The 16,013-nt window shown below is 37.1% G+C and overlaps 1 protein-coding gene across 14 annotated transcripts in view; it reads right to left on the bottom strand.

Annotated features, from left to right (window-relative positions):
• The window catches only part of THOC2 (THO complex subunit 2), a 113,462-nt gene that overhangs the window by 59,266 nt on the left and 38,183 nt on the right, over window positions 1–16,013 (bottom strand). For all 14 annotated transcript variants that reach the window (XM_081794261.1, XM_081794262.1, XM_081794257.1 and 11 more), the window contains 4 exons: window positions 14,716–14,882; window positions 3,912–4,004; window positions 862–1,017; window positions 95–267 (listed from right to left, as the gene is read on the bottom strand). In XM_081794261.1, coding sequence (XP_081650387.1) covers window positions 95–267; window positions 862–1,017; window positions 3,912–4,004; window positions 14,716–14,882 — 589 coding nt within the window. The remainder of the gene's footprint in view (window positions 1–94; window positions 268–861; window positions 1,018–3,911; window positions 4,005–14,715; window positions 14,883–16,013) is intronic.

Here is a 16,013-nt window from a genome sequence, read left to right as displayed (position 1 = left end):
TTGCTTGTTTGAGGAGACAAGATAAACATGCAGATTTTTTTGTAGTCCTAAGCTATTTCTACCTCAATGATTAGAAAAGCATACAGTAACATACCTTCGGTAGAGAGGCTCTATAGTTATGTGAATGAGCTTGCAAATAGCAAGGGCTATTAGCTTATGTGAAGCTGCATAGTACGGAGGCATCTGATCCATAATGTTCTGTGCATGCTGCCAATCACCAATCTTCAACAAGGCTTCCAACAAACCAAGTTTTTGGTTGTCAGGAGGCTAAAAATGAACAATTATAGTGAAGATCCTCAGAATATAGGCACCAATAAATCTCGGCATTTTTTAATTTAAAAAACTGAGCTAAACACGACAATATTGTATGTCAACAACGGCTGCCACCATGGAAAACGCAGTATTTTCCTAAAAGTAAAATCAAGGTTTTTTTTAGCTATTGAAAAAAACAACAGGATTTGCTCTTTGATTTAGCAGACCCAGCATGAGAGTTTATAGACCTGGAATTAAATCAAGTTCTATTTAATGCTTTATTGTGCCACAGGGAACTAGAATTCATTCATATTTGAGAATCCCCTTAGGACTTGAGAGACATTAATACACAGAGCACAAATATAGTCATATATTTTACTTAGAATACACTTTGAAATGTGTATAAGAAAAACATAGCGGCCTCTTTTGGGAAGGTGCCAATAAGATTAAAACTAAAACCACCTTTGCAAATTAGTATTCCAAAAACCAGATTTCACTACATTTAAAGTTAATAAATTATTCTCCCATAAGTTGATGAACTATTACAAGTTAAATTTCAAATTCCAAATCCAGAAGACAATGTTAATCTTATAAAAATGAACTATATACCTTCTCTACTTTCTCCTCTTCTTTTTCCTTTTCTTTCTCTCGCTCATCGATTTTTTCAGAAGACAATACAACCATCGTAAGTTTTCTAACAATTTGCTTAGCTTCTACAATTTCTCGTTTGTGTTCATCCATAATGCAATTATCAGCTGGAAGAAGCTAAAAATGGTTCATTAATGTTTCATAAAATAGCTAATACTGTTTGCACATATAAAAAGCAAACACTATCTTCCCTGAATTGATAAAACTGTAAATAAGGCCTAGCCTATTAATGGCCATGGTTTGCTTTCAAAATAAGCTTCTCTCAATTATTTTCTTATAATCTAACAAGGTTAAGTACCTGAATTTTGTACACCTTTTAAAATCAAGTAGCAGTTCGAAGTTCTTTTGTCTTCTTTCTGTTAGAGGTCCTAAATTAATACAATAATACAACAGTGATGCTTACCATTCAATTTATTAATGTACCCAAGAAAATGTATGCCTGTTCCATGAAAGATATCAGAGTTCCCCTTTAAAGGCCAAATTCCATATTTAAAAAGTACTTCATAAGGATCCAATTTGGGAGAGGTTAGCTACTGAATTATAGGAAGGGGTAAATTTATTTCCTCTAGATGAAAAATCTCAAGTAGAAAAATTATGAACAACCTGACATCTCACTTTTCATTTCCTAATACCTACTATTTGACTTAAGTCACAAACTAGTTTCTAGTTTATTACAAAAGAGAAAGCAGCACGTGTACAGTCAACTCTCCATTATGAAAAAGGATCACGTTATCTCTAGTACAGCCATCTTTTACACGTGGAAGATGGTTAATGTAGATATTTCATAAAATAAATAAAAAACCCAGACACAGAAAAATACAGCCAACAAATCGTTATTTACTAGTTTCTTCTAAGCACTCAGTGTTCCTGCCCTCAGAAATGCATAATATATTTCAGTAACTAAGTCTAATGCGAAGTGAATAATCAGTAAACAATGAAAAGAAACATAGTGAAAGATTAAGCTACATATTGCAGACTTCATCCCATTAGTCAAAAATGGGAGAAAAGTCACTAAGGACTGATGCAAGGAGGTAAGCAAGACTTTTTCTCATTCTTTCTGCTCTCCACTGGCCACCAAACCCATTTTTATTGCTTTACTTATGTACCTGCTGTAGGTCCTCATCTTTTACCTAGATTAATACAACTGCCTCTAAAAATATCCCATTATAATGAACTGTAAGTTTCTTTTTCTTCAACATTTTATTTTTTTAAGCAATCTCTACACCCAATGTGGGGCTCAAACTCACAACCCCGAGATCAAGAGTCACATGCTCTACCGACTGAGCCAGCCAGGCACCCCTGTAAGTTTCTTACAGTTCTCTCAATTTCTAGTTTTTGTATTTTGAGAATATGCAATTAAGTGCATACAAAGTTACAACTGTTTTATCTTCCTAGAGAACACAACTTTATTAATTATGAAGTGACCATCTCTTTTTGCCAAAAAGTTTATTTTGTCTGTAACAGCAATAATTTCCCTGGTATATTTTTCCCACCCTTCTACTTTCAACCTTTATTTGTCCTTAGGTTTTAGAAGTCTCGTGAAAAATAAACAATAAACTGGTTTTTAATCCCATCTCAAAATCTTTGACACCTTAACAGGAACAGTTAGGCCACTTGCATTTATTGTCAAACTCAAACATTTCAGTAATAAATCTATCACCATCTATCATATTTCCATTTGTCCTAGTCTATACTTGCCTATAGACTCATACCTGTCTTTGAATTCCCCTTTTACTGACAAATTTTCCATGTTCTCAGTTTGTACATCACTTTTCTACTTTAAATCTTGAAGGGCTCTTTACTCCCAACAAGAAAAAATCCAAACTCCTTACTATGGTGCTTAAAAGGCCCTGGAAAGTGTAGCCCCAACCTACTCTTCTCCATCTTCATCCACCTCCCCATAAACTACCCGAGGTTCCAAGTACTCGGAGCTTCCTGATGTTCCCCTAAGATAATAATGAAGCCCTTCAATACTCCTGCCTTTATATTCAGTTAATTCTACCTACAAAGCTTCCTGCCTTTAAAGCCAGGCCAACACCGTGTCATCTACCAACATCCCAGTTCAACATCACACTAGTCTGGAAAAGCCTTCCAAAATGCCCCCAAACAGACATGGTTACTATCTATACTGAGCCCCCACAGCACTTTGTGAGTACCTCCAATATAGTAGTTACTATATAATGCAAAATGTCTTCTCCATTGCTAGACTATGACTGCTTCCAAGGTAGAGACTAAGTTTTAGTCTGTAACTATAGTACATGACAGACAAGGAAGTCAGAAAATGATTTCAAAGACAATGACGATATTGTCAGCTTTGGACAGAGTTAAGTCCATAGATATCCTACTATATAACCAAATAAACAGGAATTTCTATACTACAAACCTAGTTTTTTCAAATTGACAGGCTAAACTGTTGCTAAACTGAAGGTCATCAGTCACAATCACATACACACCCTTCCAGATCCTGGGTTCAGCAACAGAAGCACAATACCAGTCATTTATTACCATTAAAAACATTAAAAACATAAGAAAACCATTTTAAATGGTTTTGATGGTTTTTAAATGGTTTTAAATGGCAATTACTGTTTCTTTGTTTTTTAAATATACAGTTCCCCATTCATCTTGAATGCCTACAATTAACATTTTGGGAAGAAGGAAAAAGTATCTTAGGTAATCCCATATTTCTGACAATTTGTGTATAACAGAAAAGTCTAAAACCACATTGATTAGGACTTGGCTCCCTCTCAATGAGATACACCTTGCTGACATTAACAGCTTTAATTTCATAGCCAACCTCAAACTCTGTGACAAAAGGTACTTAATTTCCACAGTTTGTCAAAGAATTACATTCATTCACTTCATAAAGTAAACACAAAGCAATAATGCATTAGGGCTTCCAAAATCAGAACCGGAGAGCCTAGGACCAATCTTGAAGTACTATATGGCTGCCTACTCCTCTTCCCACCCCTGGGATAGACAGCCAAATATCCTTAGCAGCCCACTTGACTTACATGTACATAAAGATCATCTAAATCAATAAGATTAAATTGTAGAAGGACTGCTGCAACTCTGTATAAAGATGAAGGAGTCTCTCCATTTGGTTCCTTGAAAAAAAAAAAGTTTCTATTTAGTGCATAAAGTACAACTAAAATCATATTCTTTACCTACCAATAACTAAGAACAATTACATCAAATAACTCTAGATCAACAATAAGCTTCACTGCTCTTCCTGATCATACATAACATCTGAACTGAGGACAAAGATAATTAGGTAAACAGCCCTTTTCATCTTCTGATGAACACAAAGAAAGGTTTCAAAAATGGACAAACTTCACAGTACATGCTAATATTTTTTTAAAATCTGAAAATTAAAGAGAATAAGTGATATTTTACCCTGCATAATAATTACTTTTGGTTTCAGTTTTTAATGTGTGTTTTCTTAACTCACTTTTCCAAGTAGTTCTCAGTGGAGATGCAGACAGACAAGAATGACAAATTTGGAAGTGCCAAACTATCTGTGTCTGCTTTATACTTTTCTCCCCCTTCTTTTATTTCTGCGGTTTTGTGCTAAGTGTATCTGCTGGTCAATTGATTTACCCTTCCAAACAGGTCTCTATACTTATTACACATGGATAAATCAACATTTTAAAATACAGCATGGTCAATTCCAACCAAGCCGGCCCTGTGGACCCTACACAGAAACAAAAAGACTTTCTCCAAATTTTTAAACTGCTCAGGGTCAGATGAATGGAAGACTGAAGCCAGGACAACTGGCAATTACTAAACGGCAAAATGCAAATAAAAAGCAAACAGTGACAATACATTATGTTCTTCTTCTACTCAGCGCTGAAAACAAGTTCTTTGTGAGGCTCCCCACAATTGCGATAGGTGTTATGGACATAACAAAGGAAGCTAACCAAACTAATGGATATCATATAAAGAAGTCTTTGTTAATGGATATCATATAAAGAAGTCTTTGTTCACTCTATTAAGACAGGTACATCTTCAACTTAACAAGTTTAATTCTAAATACATAAATGATTATTTAGTATCAAAACATTTTCCCATAAAAACAAATGGTCAAGGATTCAGAGCAAACCCACAAAAGCTTATTATCTGACTTGGATCCACCAGGAACACTCTCATTATTCCCATTATCTCTGTTTTAATGAGTTCACAAGAAGCCCCTGACTCCCAGGCCAAACATCAACTCCCATACTCTAATCCTCATATTGCTCTGCACAATCCCTGTCCTGTCCTAACCCACCTTTCTGCATTCTTGAAAAACTTCCATGGAATCCTCTGGAATTCATAATCCATCCTCAGCAAAACCCCCTATATATCCTGAACCTCTCCTCTGTTCCCTTCACCTTCTTGCTCGAACAGACCCTAACACTCTACAGGAACACTACTCTCACTGTAACCCAGTCAAGTGGTGGCTATTTTCCCCAGACCCTCACACTACTAGGCGTAGAGGTGGGGTACGAGCCATCTTTGCTCTTTTATAGTTGTTTTCAGAGTATTTATTCTCCCTCCACCCTCCCCTAAAGCCCACTCAGCTCTGAACTTCCAGTCATTCTCCCTCACTACTGCTGTGATCTAGTCTCATTCCAGTGTGGTCAAAGAAAATATTTTGTATGATTTCAATGTGTTATATTTACTGAGAAGTGTTTTGTGGTCTATGATAGGGTCTATCCTGGAGAAAGTCCCGTGTACACTAGAGAAGAATATGTCATCTGTTGTTGCCAGGTAGTTTTCTGTGTGTGTCTGTTAAGTCTAATTGGTTTACAGTGGCTGTTCAAGTCCTGTTTCCTTTTGTCTAGGTGTTCTATGCATTAATGAGAGGGGGTATGGAAATCTCTAACAATTACTGTAGAACTATTTCTCCCTTCAATTCTGTTAGTGTATGCTTCATGTATTTTGAGGCTCTATTTGGTGCACATGTGTTTATAACTGTTTTATCTTCTTAATGGGTTGACCCTTTTATCAATATATAATGTCCTTTGCTGTCTACTGTAAAAATTTTTGTCTATCTTGCCCTATATTAGAATTGCCACCCCAGCTCTCTCCTGGATACTATTTACATAGGATATCTATTTTCATACTTCCACTTTGAACACATTTCTATCTTTGATCTAAAAGTGAGTCTTACAATAAGCATACAGCTGAATGTTTTATACATTCTGCCAAACTGCCTTTTAATTACAAATTTTAATCCATTTACTAAATTTTAATCCATTTACATTTAAAGTAATTACTGACAAGGAAGGACTTCTGCCATTTTGCTATTTGTTTTCTACATATATCATTTTTTGTTCCTCATTTCTTCCATTACTGCCTTCTTTTGTGTTTGATTTTTTTCTCTGTAGTGTACTTTTTTGATTCCCTTCTTTCCTTTGTTTTTTAGTTATTTTCCTAGTGGATACTGCAATTAATATTTTAAACTTCTAACAGTGTACTTTGAACTAATACCAACTTAGCTTAGATAGTATACAAAAACTCTGTACCTATACATCTCAATCCTTCCCCCTTTTATATTGTTACATTATGTTCCAATTAGATTTATAATTGTTTTTATTCCTTTGTCTTTTAAATCATGAGAAAAAAGGAGGAGCTACAAACCAAAAACTACAATAATATTGGTAATTTTGGCTTTTTTGTTTACCTATGTAGTTACCTTTACCAATATTCTTTATTTCTTCATATAGCTTCAAATTACTGTCTAGTATCCTTTCATTTCAGCCTGAAGGACTCTCCTTATCATTTCTTGTAGGGCAGGTCTACTAGTGACAAACTCCCCCAGCTTTTGTTTATCTTAGAATGTCATAATCTCTCATTTCTGAAGGGTAGTTTTGCTGGATACAGAACTCTTTACTGACAGTTTTGTTCTTTCAGCACTTTATATATGCCACCCAATGCCTTCTGAAGAAAAACCAACTGTTAATCCTATTGAGGATCTTTTGTATGCAAGGGATATCTGTTTTGCTGCTTTCAAAATTATCTTTGTCTTTCAACAATCTGAGCATAATGTGTCTTGGTGTGGATCTCTTTGAGTTGATCCTGCTCGGTGTTTGTGGAGCTTCTTCAATGTGTAGATTCACATCTTTCATCACATTTGGGAAATTTTCAACCATTATTTATTCAAACATGCTTTCTGTCCCTTTTCTCTCTGCTTCTGGGACTCCAATACACATAATGGTACTGGATGGTGTCTTCTAGTCTCTTAGACTGTTCATTTTTCTTCATTCTTTTCTCTTTCTGCTCCTCATACCGGATAACCTCAATTGGCTCATCAAGTTGGCTTGTTGTTTCTTCAGCCGTCTCAAACCTGCTGTTGTACCTCTCTAGTGAATTTTTCATTTCAGTTATCTTACTTTTTTACTCCAGAATTTGTTTGGTTCCTTTTTTATAATTTCTATTTCTTTACTGATATTCTGTCTGGTTTCCTTTAGCTCTTGGCCTATGGTTTCCTATAGATCATAAACATATTTAGGACTGATGATTTAAATTATTTATCTAGTAATTCCATCTCCTGGGCTTGCTCAGGGATAGTTTCTGTTTGATTTGTTTTATTTTTTTCCTTGTGAATGAGCCATACTTTGTTTCACTGCATACCTCATTATCTCTTTTTGAAAACTGGATATTTTGACTATTATGTGACAACTCTGAAAATCAAATTATGCCCCATCTCTGGGGTTTGTTGATGCTTAATGTGGATTACTGTTGTTTTCTTATTTAGTGACGACTTACAAAGTCTATATTATTGTCGTGTGTGGCCACTGAAATCTGTTGTTAGCTTAGTGGTCAGCTACTGTTTTGAGTTTTCTTAAGGGCCTGAAGCCCGGAAAAAAAGAAAAAAGAAAGAGAAAAAACACTCTCCCAGTCTTTGCATACTGGCTCTGTGTTCGGGCATGCCTCAACACTTGGGCAAGCCATTTACAATTCCTAGTCTTCACTTCCTGCTTGCACAGAGCCTGAATGCCAGCCAGAGGAAAAAGCTTAGGATCTTTTCAGCCCTTTTCTAAGTACTTATCCAGTTCTGGACATAAGCATGGCCTTTTGTTCCAATTCCCTGGCACATGCTATCTCCTTATCCAACTTCTTTCTTCCCAGGCTTTCAGTCTCTCTATTGCTTCTCTCACTGCTGTCTCTTGTTCCAGGCCGCAAAAGCTAGTAGCTGTGCCTTCAAATCCTTTTGGCAAAAGCCACCCCAGCTCTGGAGATGTTCCTAGTCAAGCAAAACAAAACAGGCCCTTACACCAGTCCTTCAGAGAAAAGCCAGAGAGGTCGCAACTCACAATTTTTTGTGTCCTCTGGCATTACCAATCTACACTAGGAGTGCAGGCTTCTATCTTCATGGCCATCATTGAGGGACAGTAGGCAGGCAATTTATAAGATAACAGTGCTCTCTTAGCCCAAAGCAGCAGCTTCTTTCTTCACTAAGCCTTTCTTCAGTTGCTGTAAGTTATTTTTACTAAATTCCAGAATTCTGTTAAAAGTTTATTGACAATTTTTGCCAGTTCATTAGTTGCTTTTATTGAGGGACAAAGCTCTGTTTTCAGTCAGGTCCTACTGTTGCCATCTATGTACTCGTGGGTCACAGCCCTTCACTTAGCAATGATCTTATAGCTTCTGATTCACTGTCACTCTGTCTGACTCTATTCCTTTAATTTTTTAGAGGTTTTCACATATATGTAAATGATACTTCATCATGCTGGCCTCTTGGCACCCTGAGCTCCTCTCTTTCAAAGATCTTCTCCTATTTCCCATCTCAGCCATTCACTCCATATCCTAAACTTTAATATTACCAGTAACTACAACCCCCTCAAAATGTCAATTTCACATATCCACCCTCAAATGGATCCTTAATGCTGCCGGACAATCATACTCTATTTCTCTCATCCATTCACTTTCCTACCCTCCTATATAAACTGTTTTCTACATTCTCTCCTAACCTTCAATACCTCCTCTCTCATCCTTTCATCTGATGACCTTGTTTTCAATTTCAGCAAGAAAACTGGAACAATCGTTAAAATTTCCACAAACTTCCACCATCACATCTATCCACCTACCAACAGCTGTACCTACATGTGCTGCCTTTCCAACCGTTATTCTAGATGAACTCTCTATGCTCCTGTTTAAAGTCAATCCATCCATTTATACCATAAACTCTTCTCTCTATCCTACTCAAGAACATTACTCCAATAATTCTGTCCTCTCTCTCCTGTATCACCAGTTTTCCTCCTTTCTACTCAATCATTCCCATTAGCATAAAAATATGTTCTCTCCCCCATCTTCAAAACACCTTCTCTCTTGAGCTCACTTCCTCTGCCAGCTACCTTTGTGCCTCTCTGTAACAACTCCTTTATAGATTTGTCTATTCTATCTCCAATTCCACTCTCCCTATTCTTTAACACCACCCCAACTTTACCAAAATGGCTAGCTTTGCCCTCCCCGATGATAAATCCAATGACCAAATTTTAGTTCTTTAAGATGAGGCATTTAACAGAGGTCATCGTTCCTTCTTCCATTTAGCTTCCAATATGCTACATTCTCTTTGTTTTCTTCTTATCTTGTACATTCCTTCTATATCTCCTTTGCTGATTGCCCCTCTTTTCCTAGGCCCTTTAACATTGGAGTGCCAAGGCTGGGCCCTGGGTTCTCTTCTTGTGTTCTTATACCCAACTCTTGATGATTTCATCTAGTATCACAAATTTAAATATCATCTACATGCTTTGGACACCTACATTTCTATTTCTAATGCAGTCCTTTCTCCTGAATACCAGATTTATACATCCAGTTATTTACTCGACATCTCACTTGGATATCTAAGACATCTCAAATTTTACATATGCAAAACTGAATTTCTGATTCCTACCCCCAATACGCCAAACCCATTCCACCCGAAATTTACTCTACCTCAGTTGATGATGACACCATCCTTTTTACTGCTCAGTCCAAAAAAAAGTTAGAAATAGCCTTAACTCTAATTTTGGACATTGTGTATCTAATCAACCAACAAATACTACTGGCTCTACCCTTCAAAATATATTCAGAAGCTCATTAACTTCCAACTGTTACCACAACCATATTGCTTCTTTGAAAACCTAAGTCAAACCACACATGTACACAATGTCTTTTGTCTCTCTTATCTTTCTCTCTCTCACATACACACATACCACTCATGTCACCATTAGAGGCGGCCACTAAAGAAACTCTTTACTCTGAAAGCTAGTAATTAACGGGGCATGGGGGTGGAGAATGAAGCATTTGTCCTGCCTTTCCAGTAGAACTGTATTTCAGGACAACAAGCAAGCCAAGTTGAGAAGGAACAATTCTTCTTTACAGACGAATAATAGCTAATAAATGTAGAAGACACGGTAACATTAGTAAGTCAGTAATTTGGAACCCCTAAGAAAATAACTGATTCAGGAAAAGATCATCCACGTATTCTAAGCCACTTAATGTAAGGTTAATGAAAAACTGGATATTCACATGGTGCCAAAGTATCAACCTACAGATAAACTTCCTATTAACATGAGGGGAAATGTCATTGTTGAATAAAGGAATTAGACTGTCATCAACTTATCGGAACATTAAAAATCAGGCAGGTATGAGACGTTACGGTATGAAACATACAACACAACCTATGAAGCCTTTTGCCATTAAATATTTTACCTGAACACAGTCAAGCTCTTAGACCTAACTCTAAGTACACACGACAAACAAGGAATAAAAAACAAATTAAACCAACCATGGAAAAGCAATCAGATATATCTAATGCTTGGAAGGCTAACGGAGTCTTCCACGGTAATGGTCCCAACAAGTTAATGCCATTAAAGGAAGGAAGGTGGGTGGGGGGGACACACTATTCTAGATTAAAAGAGACTGAAGAATCCTAACAATCAAATACAATGCACGGCCTCTGATTGGATCGTTGTTTGAACAAAACAGTTGTAAAATTATTTGGGAGACAATATGGGAAATCTGGATATGGTCTGAGTTTATTATATAGTAACAGTCTAGTTAGATATGAAACTGGTATCACGGTTATATAGAAAAAGTCTTTACTTTTAAAAAGTACAAATTCACGTATTTAGGAGTAAACGTTCATGGTATCTGTAATATAAATTATTTCCAAAAAGAGTATAACAACATGTTAATAAACTTACTTCTAGGTGATGGGATTATGGGTATTCATTACATTATTCGCTCTTTTCTATATGTTTGAAAATGTTCATAATAAAGTGAAAACATAAAAGAGAAACAAAATGAAAAAATTAAGTCAGGTCACATCACTCTCCTACTCAAAATCTTCTAAGAGCTTCACAGCATCAAAGTCAAAACCCTTGTGGCACTAGCCCTATGTGATGTGGTCTCTCATCTTTGACCTCATCTCCTACCACACTCCCACTCAATCAGTCGGATCCAGCCACACTGGTCTCCTTGCTGTTCTCCAGCACATCAGGCATGCTCACACCTTAAGGTCTTTGCACTGGCTGTTCTCCTTCCCTAGAGGCTCTTCCCCAAATATCTGTTTACACCTACCATCCTTTGTTTCTTTGCTTAAATGTACCTTTTCAATGAGGTACATACTCTCACTATTCTATGTAAAGTTGCAACCTACCACTCTGGCACTCCCACTCTTTCCTTATCCTGCTCTACATTCTTTTTTTGTCCCATCTCACTGATCACCTTCTAACATACCATAGTTTACCTTGAACATAAGCGTCATGAAGGCAAGAATTTCTATTTGTTTCCAAATGTAGTCCCAGCACCTAGAACATTATTGCCTGGCACATAAAAAGTGCTAGATCAATATTTCTTTTTTTTACGATTTTATTTAAGTAATATCTATACCCAACGTGGGGCTCAAACTCACAACCCCAAGATCAAGAGTCTCGTGCTCCACCGAATGAACCAGCCCTGTTGATTAACATTTCTTAAGTGAGTGAATTTAGGTTATAATAGTACCTAACCATGACACCACTATTACTACTATTGCCGTGTTCTGAATCCAGAAATCAAGGGCCTTGATATGGGTGAGAGTCATCATCTCCTTCCTCTTTCCTGTGGCAAGACAACTCCAGCCAAGTTTATCTTTTGGTACCCTCACACTTTCTAGGACACCTTTCTTTCTGACCTTTACGCTGATCTTCATGCTATCCTTAAGCCCTCTATTACAGCCATCCCTGTGACAGGAATCAAGCAGATGTGCCTGCCAAATTTTCCAAAATGTGCTCTAAAACTGCTTATATCCCCTACCATCCTTCCAAGTCAAAACATCCAGTATAGCTGATCCCAGGCTGGAACTAGAATAAAATCACTCTCACAGACTTCACAGCAGATAATAATTAGCTCTGTCTAGAAGTCCTAGCATTAAGGGGGGGGGGGGGGGGGGGGGAGAGAAGCCTATTAATCCAAATAATTCCCAACTGGTTGAAAATACAGGTTGTGGGCAAGGGGAGTAAACATTTTCAGGCAGTGAAAGGAAGAGGGGAGGACGGGGTCAGGCAAGGGACCAATACACAAGGGTGACCATATATGCCAATTCCCAGGGTTACATCCCCTAAGCAGTTCTTCATTTTCATGGCTGTCCTTACTTTACCTCCCAGACCACAATTTATCTAATATCTTTGACATTTCTTCCTCTATCCTCAGTGGTCCTTAAGACTGCAGATTTGCACAACAAGATAGCTCAGGCAACAGAAACAAAAGAATGGTGTTACACAGAGCCAATACAAGGGTTACTCTTTCCAATAATAGGTTACTTCTAAATCAAATGTCTCCTGATTGGGTATTTCTTATATAAGAACATCTATTTTTAAAAAAAGATTGTTCCAACACTGTCAACCCCAATATTTTAATTCAGCTGAAAAGTGTTATCGTTATGAGGAACATTTTCATATAAAGATCTTTAAATTCTAAAACTCACATTCAACTAATAATACTTGATGTTATGCAGCAGGTCATCATTATTCACTGTAGTATGTTCTGAAACCTAGTCTCCTAAGCCCTAACCTATGTTCTAATTAATTATGCCCAAGTTAAATTTTAGCTACCCTATCACTTCAGCAGTTGACTTCATGTTCTCAAACCCAAAGCAATCACAGCACATCTTAAGATGTGATGAATACTTCAACTTCTCTTTCCCTGTACTAAGAGTGGACTCCTTGGTTGCTGGTAGGAACAGGAAAAGCTGCCATCGCTAATTTTTGGACAAACGTGAAGTACTCCAGCCTAGAAACCCTGCCATGTGTCTTGTTTGGTATCAAAATGTTACATGAAGTTCTGATCTGATTTCTCTTCTGGAGCATCCCAGAGAATAGAAAATGCAAGATAAGCAGAGGCATTAAGTGGTGTTATCTTTTGAGAATCCTAAAAGAAATGTGAATTTGAGCTCTAGACGACAGGAATAGATACTCTTTACCAGAGTATCATCATTGCCTAGCAAAGCAACAGCACATCATAAACACCCCATAAATGAGTATTTCTTGACTGAATATCACAGGCAGGTAGACAAATTAGCAAAGCTATACCAAAAGGACAATAAAGGCCTTATTGTGTTAAAATCTTCCATGCTATCGTGAGCACTAGCTTACTAAAAACACAGATCACTCATTTACAATTACTGAGCATTTATTGTAGGCTAAGCAGTCAATTAATCCAGAGAAATTAGTAAAAGAAAGACCCTGCCCTAAATGGCTCACAGTCTGGCAAAGGACACAGATATAGTTTATGCTAATATAACCTGCTAAGTGCTAGAAATCTGTGTCAAGTTTTAGGAGACGAGATTAAGAAGTAACTAATTCCACATGGGTAAAGTGCCAGCCAAGACTTTAAAGAGCAAGTAGCACTTGATCGTAAAGAATAAATAGGAGTCCTCAAGATGAAGAAAAGACAGGTGAGATGGGTAAGAACAGTTTTCTAGTTATAAGGAACTGCATGTAAATAAGGGTCTATACATAGCAACATCTATACCTAAGTTCAGGAAATGGCTAGTAATTTAATATGACTAGAATATCAGATTGGGGGGGGGGGGGGGACACTAAAGATAAGGCTGGAAAGATAGAATAGGGCCAGATTGCGAAGAGCCTTTTCTGCCACATTTAGAAGTTTGAATTTTATCCTACAGACAAAGGTTTTTGAGCAGTGTGTCAATGCAATCTCTTTTAGAACGTAACAGTAGTAATAACATGAAAGAAGGACTTAAAGAGAAATAATCAGAGGCACAGACTTGCTAGGTGAAAAATGATGTAAAACATACATTAAAAAATTCCCATGGTCATTGTCTATACAACAGAATTCTAAACCCTTGACAATCTAAAGTGTGCCTACCTTTCCAACTTTACTTCCTGTTTCTTCTTTTCCCTCCCTGCATATTACAATCCAGCCACATCAGACTATGTATCATTTCTTCAATCTGTCATATACGTTCATACTGCCACATCTTCACTCACACTATTTGTTACTTCTGAACAGACAACTTCAACAAACTCCTATTCATCTTTCAAGGACCAGGTTAAAAAAGGGTTATATCTATAAAGTCTTCTCTGATTCCATCTCCCCCAAAGCAAAAATTTATCATGCTTTCCTCTAGGCTTTCACATCACGCCAATCATACTACTAATACAGTACTTAGCACAAGGCATTGTTAGTTATCCATTTATCTACCACCTCTGCTAGAATGGCTGAGCTAAAACCAATTTACAAATGTAAGTTGCAAATATAAAACCATGAGATTAATCTCTCTATATATATACATATATCTGTGTACACACGCACACACACACACACACACACACATTTTTTTACCTGGTAAAACTTGAATTTGAACCCAAGAATATGACACAGTGTTTGCGGTTCACACATACTCATGTAAGATTCTAATAAAGATATAAAGAAGTCATCATGTTCTGGCCTGCATTCAAACACTTCTAAAATGACATCCAAAACTCTATTGGGATCCAGATTAAAGCATCCTGCAACAGATGAGATATACACAAATTCAAAAGTGATTATACATCATTTCTAATAAAGCCATTAGCTTTCAGGGACAACTTACATAAAAAGACAAAATGTTTTTAAGAACAACTTCTTTTATAAGTTTGCTTCCCCTGCACCAGAGGAAAATCTTTATAATTTTTAAGATGATCAAGTCCACTGCCCACATTTTACAGATGAGAAATAGGACTTGCCCAGGATTACAAAGTAGGTTAATAAGAGAACTGGGGCTGGAGCCCAGGACCTGTGACACTAAGTAAACTTTCTTCTATACCACACTGTCTCAGTTCTTGATTACCCAGGCTAGTGAAAAAGATCCACATTTTTAATTCTCAGGATAATATGACAATCAACTATTTACAAGTTAGGCAACTAAAGGTTTTTCTTTAATGTTTTATGCAGAAGCACCTGGAATGTTGGTAAATAGTTAAAAGCTCAGGTTCATAAATGTAGAATATCATTTTTAGAATCATTTCTTAGTTCATCTTACATACACAACAAAACTACAAAATATAACTGTACCATTGATTTATATCTGTGGTTTCTGGCAGCATTCTAAAGAGAAAACAGGTATACTACTGATACTGAAGACAGGAGAGAATACCAAGGGGTTGGGGACATAACAAAAGAGTATAGATAACACAAGCAAAGAGAGGACAAAAACAGACAATGTAGGTAGCCAAGGAAAGCAAAACAAGCACTGAATAGATGCCGATGGCTACTTATCCTTGCTAATCTCTTAGGGTAAGCTAACAAGGGCCGATGGACACAGATTTAAAAGACATTCCTATCAGCCACCCTATTCTTTTTTTTTAATTTTTAATGTTTATTTATTTTTGAGACAGAGACAGAGCTTGAGCGAGGGAGGGGCAGAGAGAGGGGGAGACACAGAATCTGAAGCAGGCTCCGGGCTCCGAGCTGTCAGCACAGAGCCCGACGCGGTGCTCGAACTCACAGACCTCGAGATCATGACCTGAGCCGAAGTCGGACACCCAACCAACTGAGCCACCCAGGCGCCCCTCAGCCACCCTATTCTTGATACATTATTAATTTCACTTGCATTCGGCTTCACTTGTTACCAAAATTACATTATAGTGCAGTCATATCAT

The sequence above is a fragment of the Panthera onca genome, chromosome X (genome assembly GCF_046562875.1).
Source record: "Panthera onca isolate mPanOnc1 chromosome X, mPanOnc1 haplotype 2, whole genome shotgun sequence".
NCBI classification, from domain to species: domain Eukaryota; kingdom Metazoa; phylum Chordata; class Mammalia; order Carnivora; family Felidae; genus Panthera; species Panthera onca.
The sequence above is the reverse complement of the archived record's forward strand: the minus strand, read 5'-3'. Positions and strand labels throughout refer to the sequence as shown.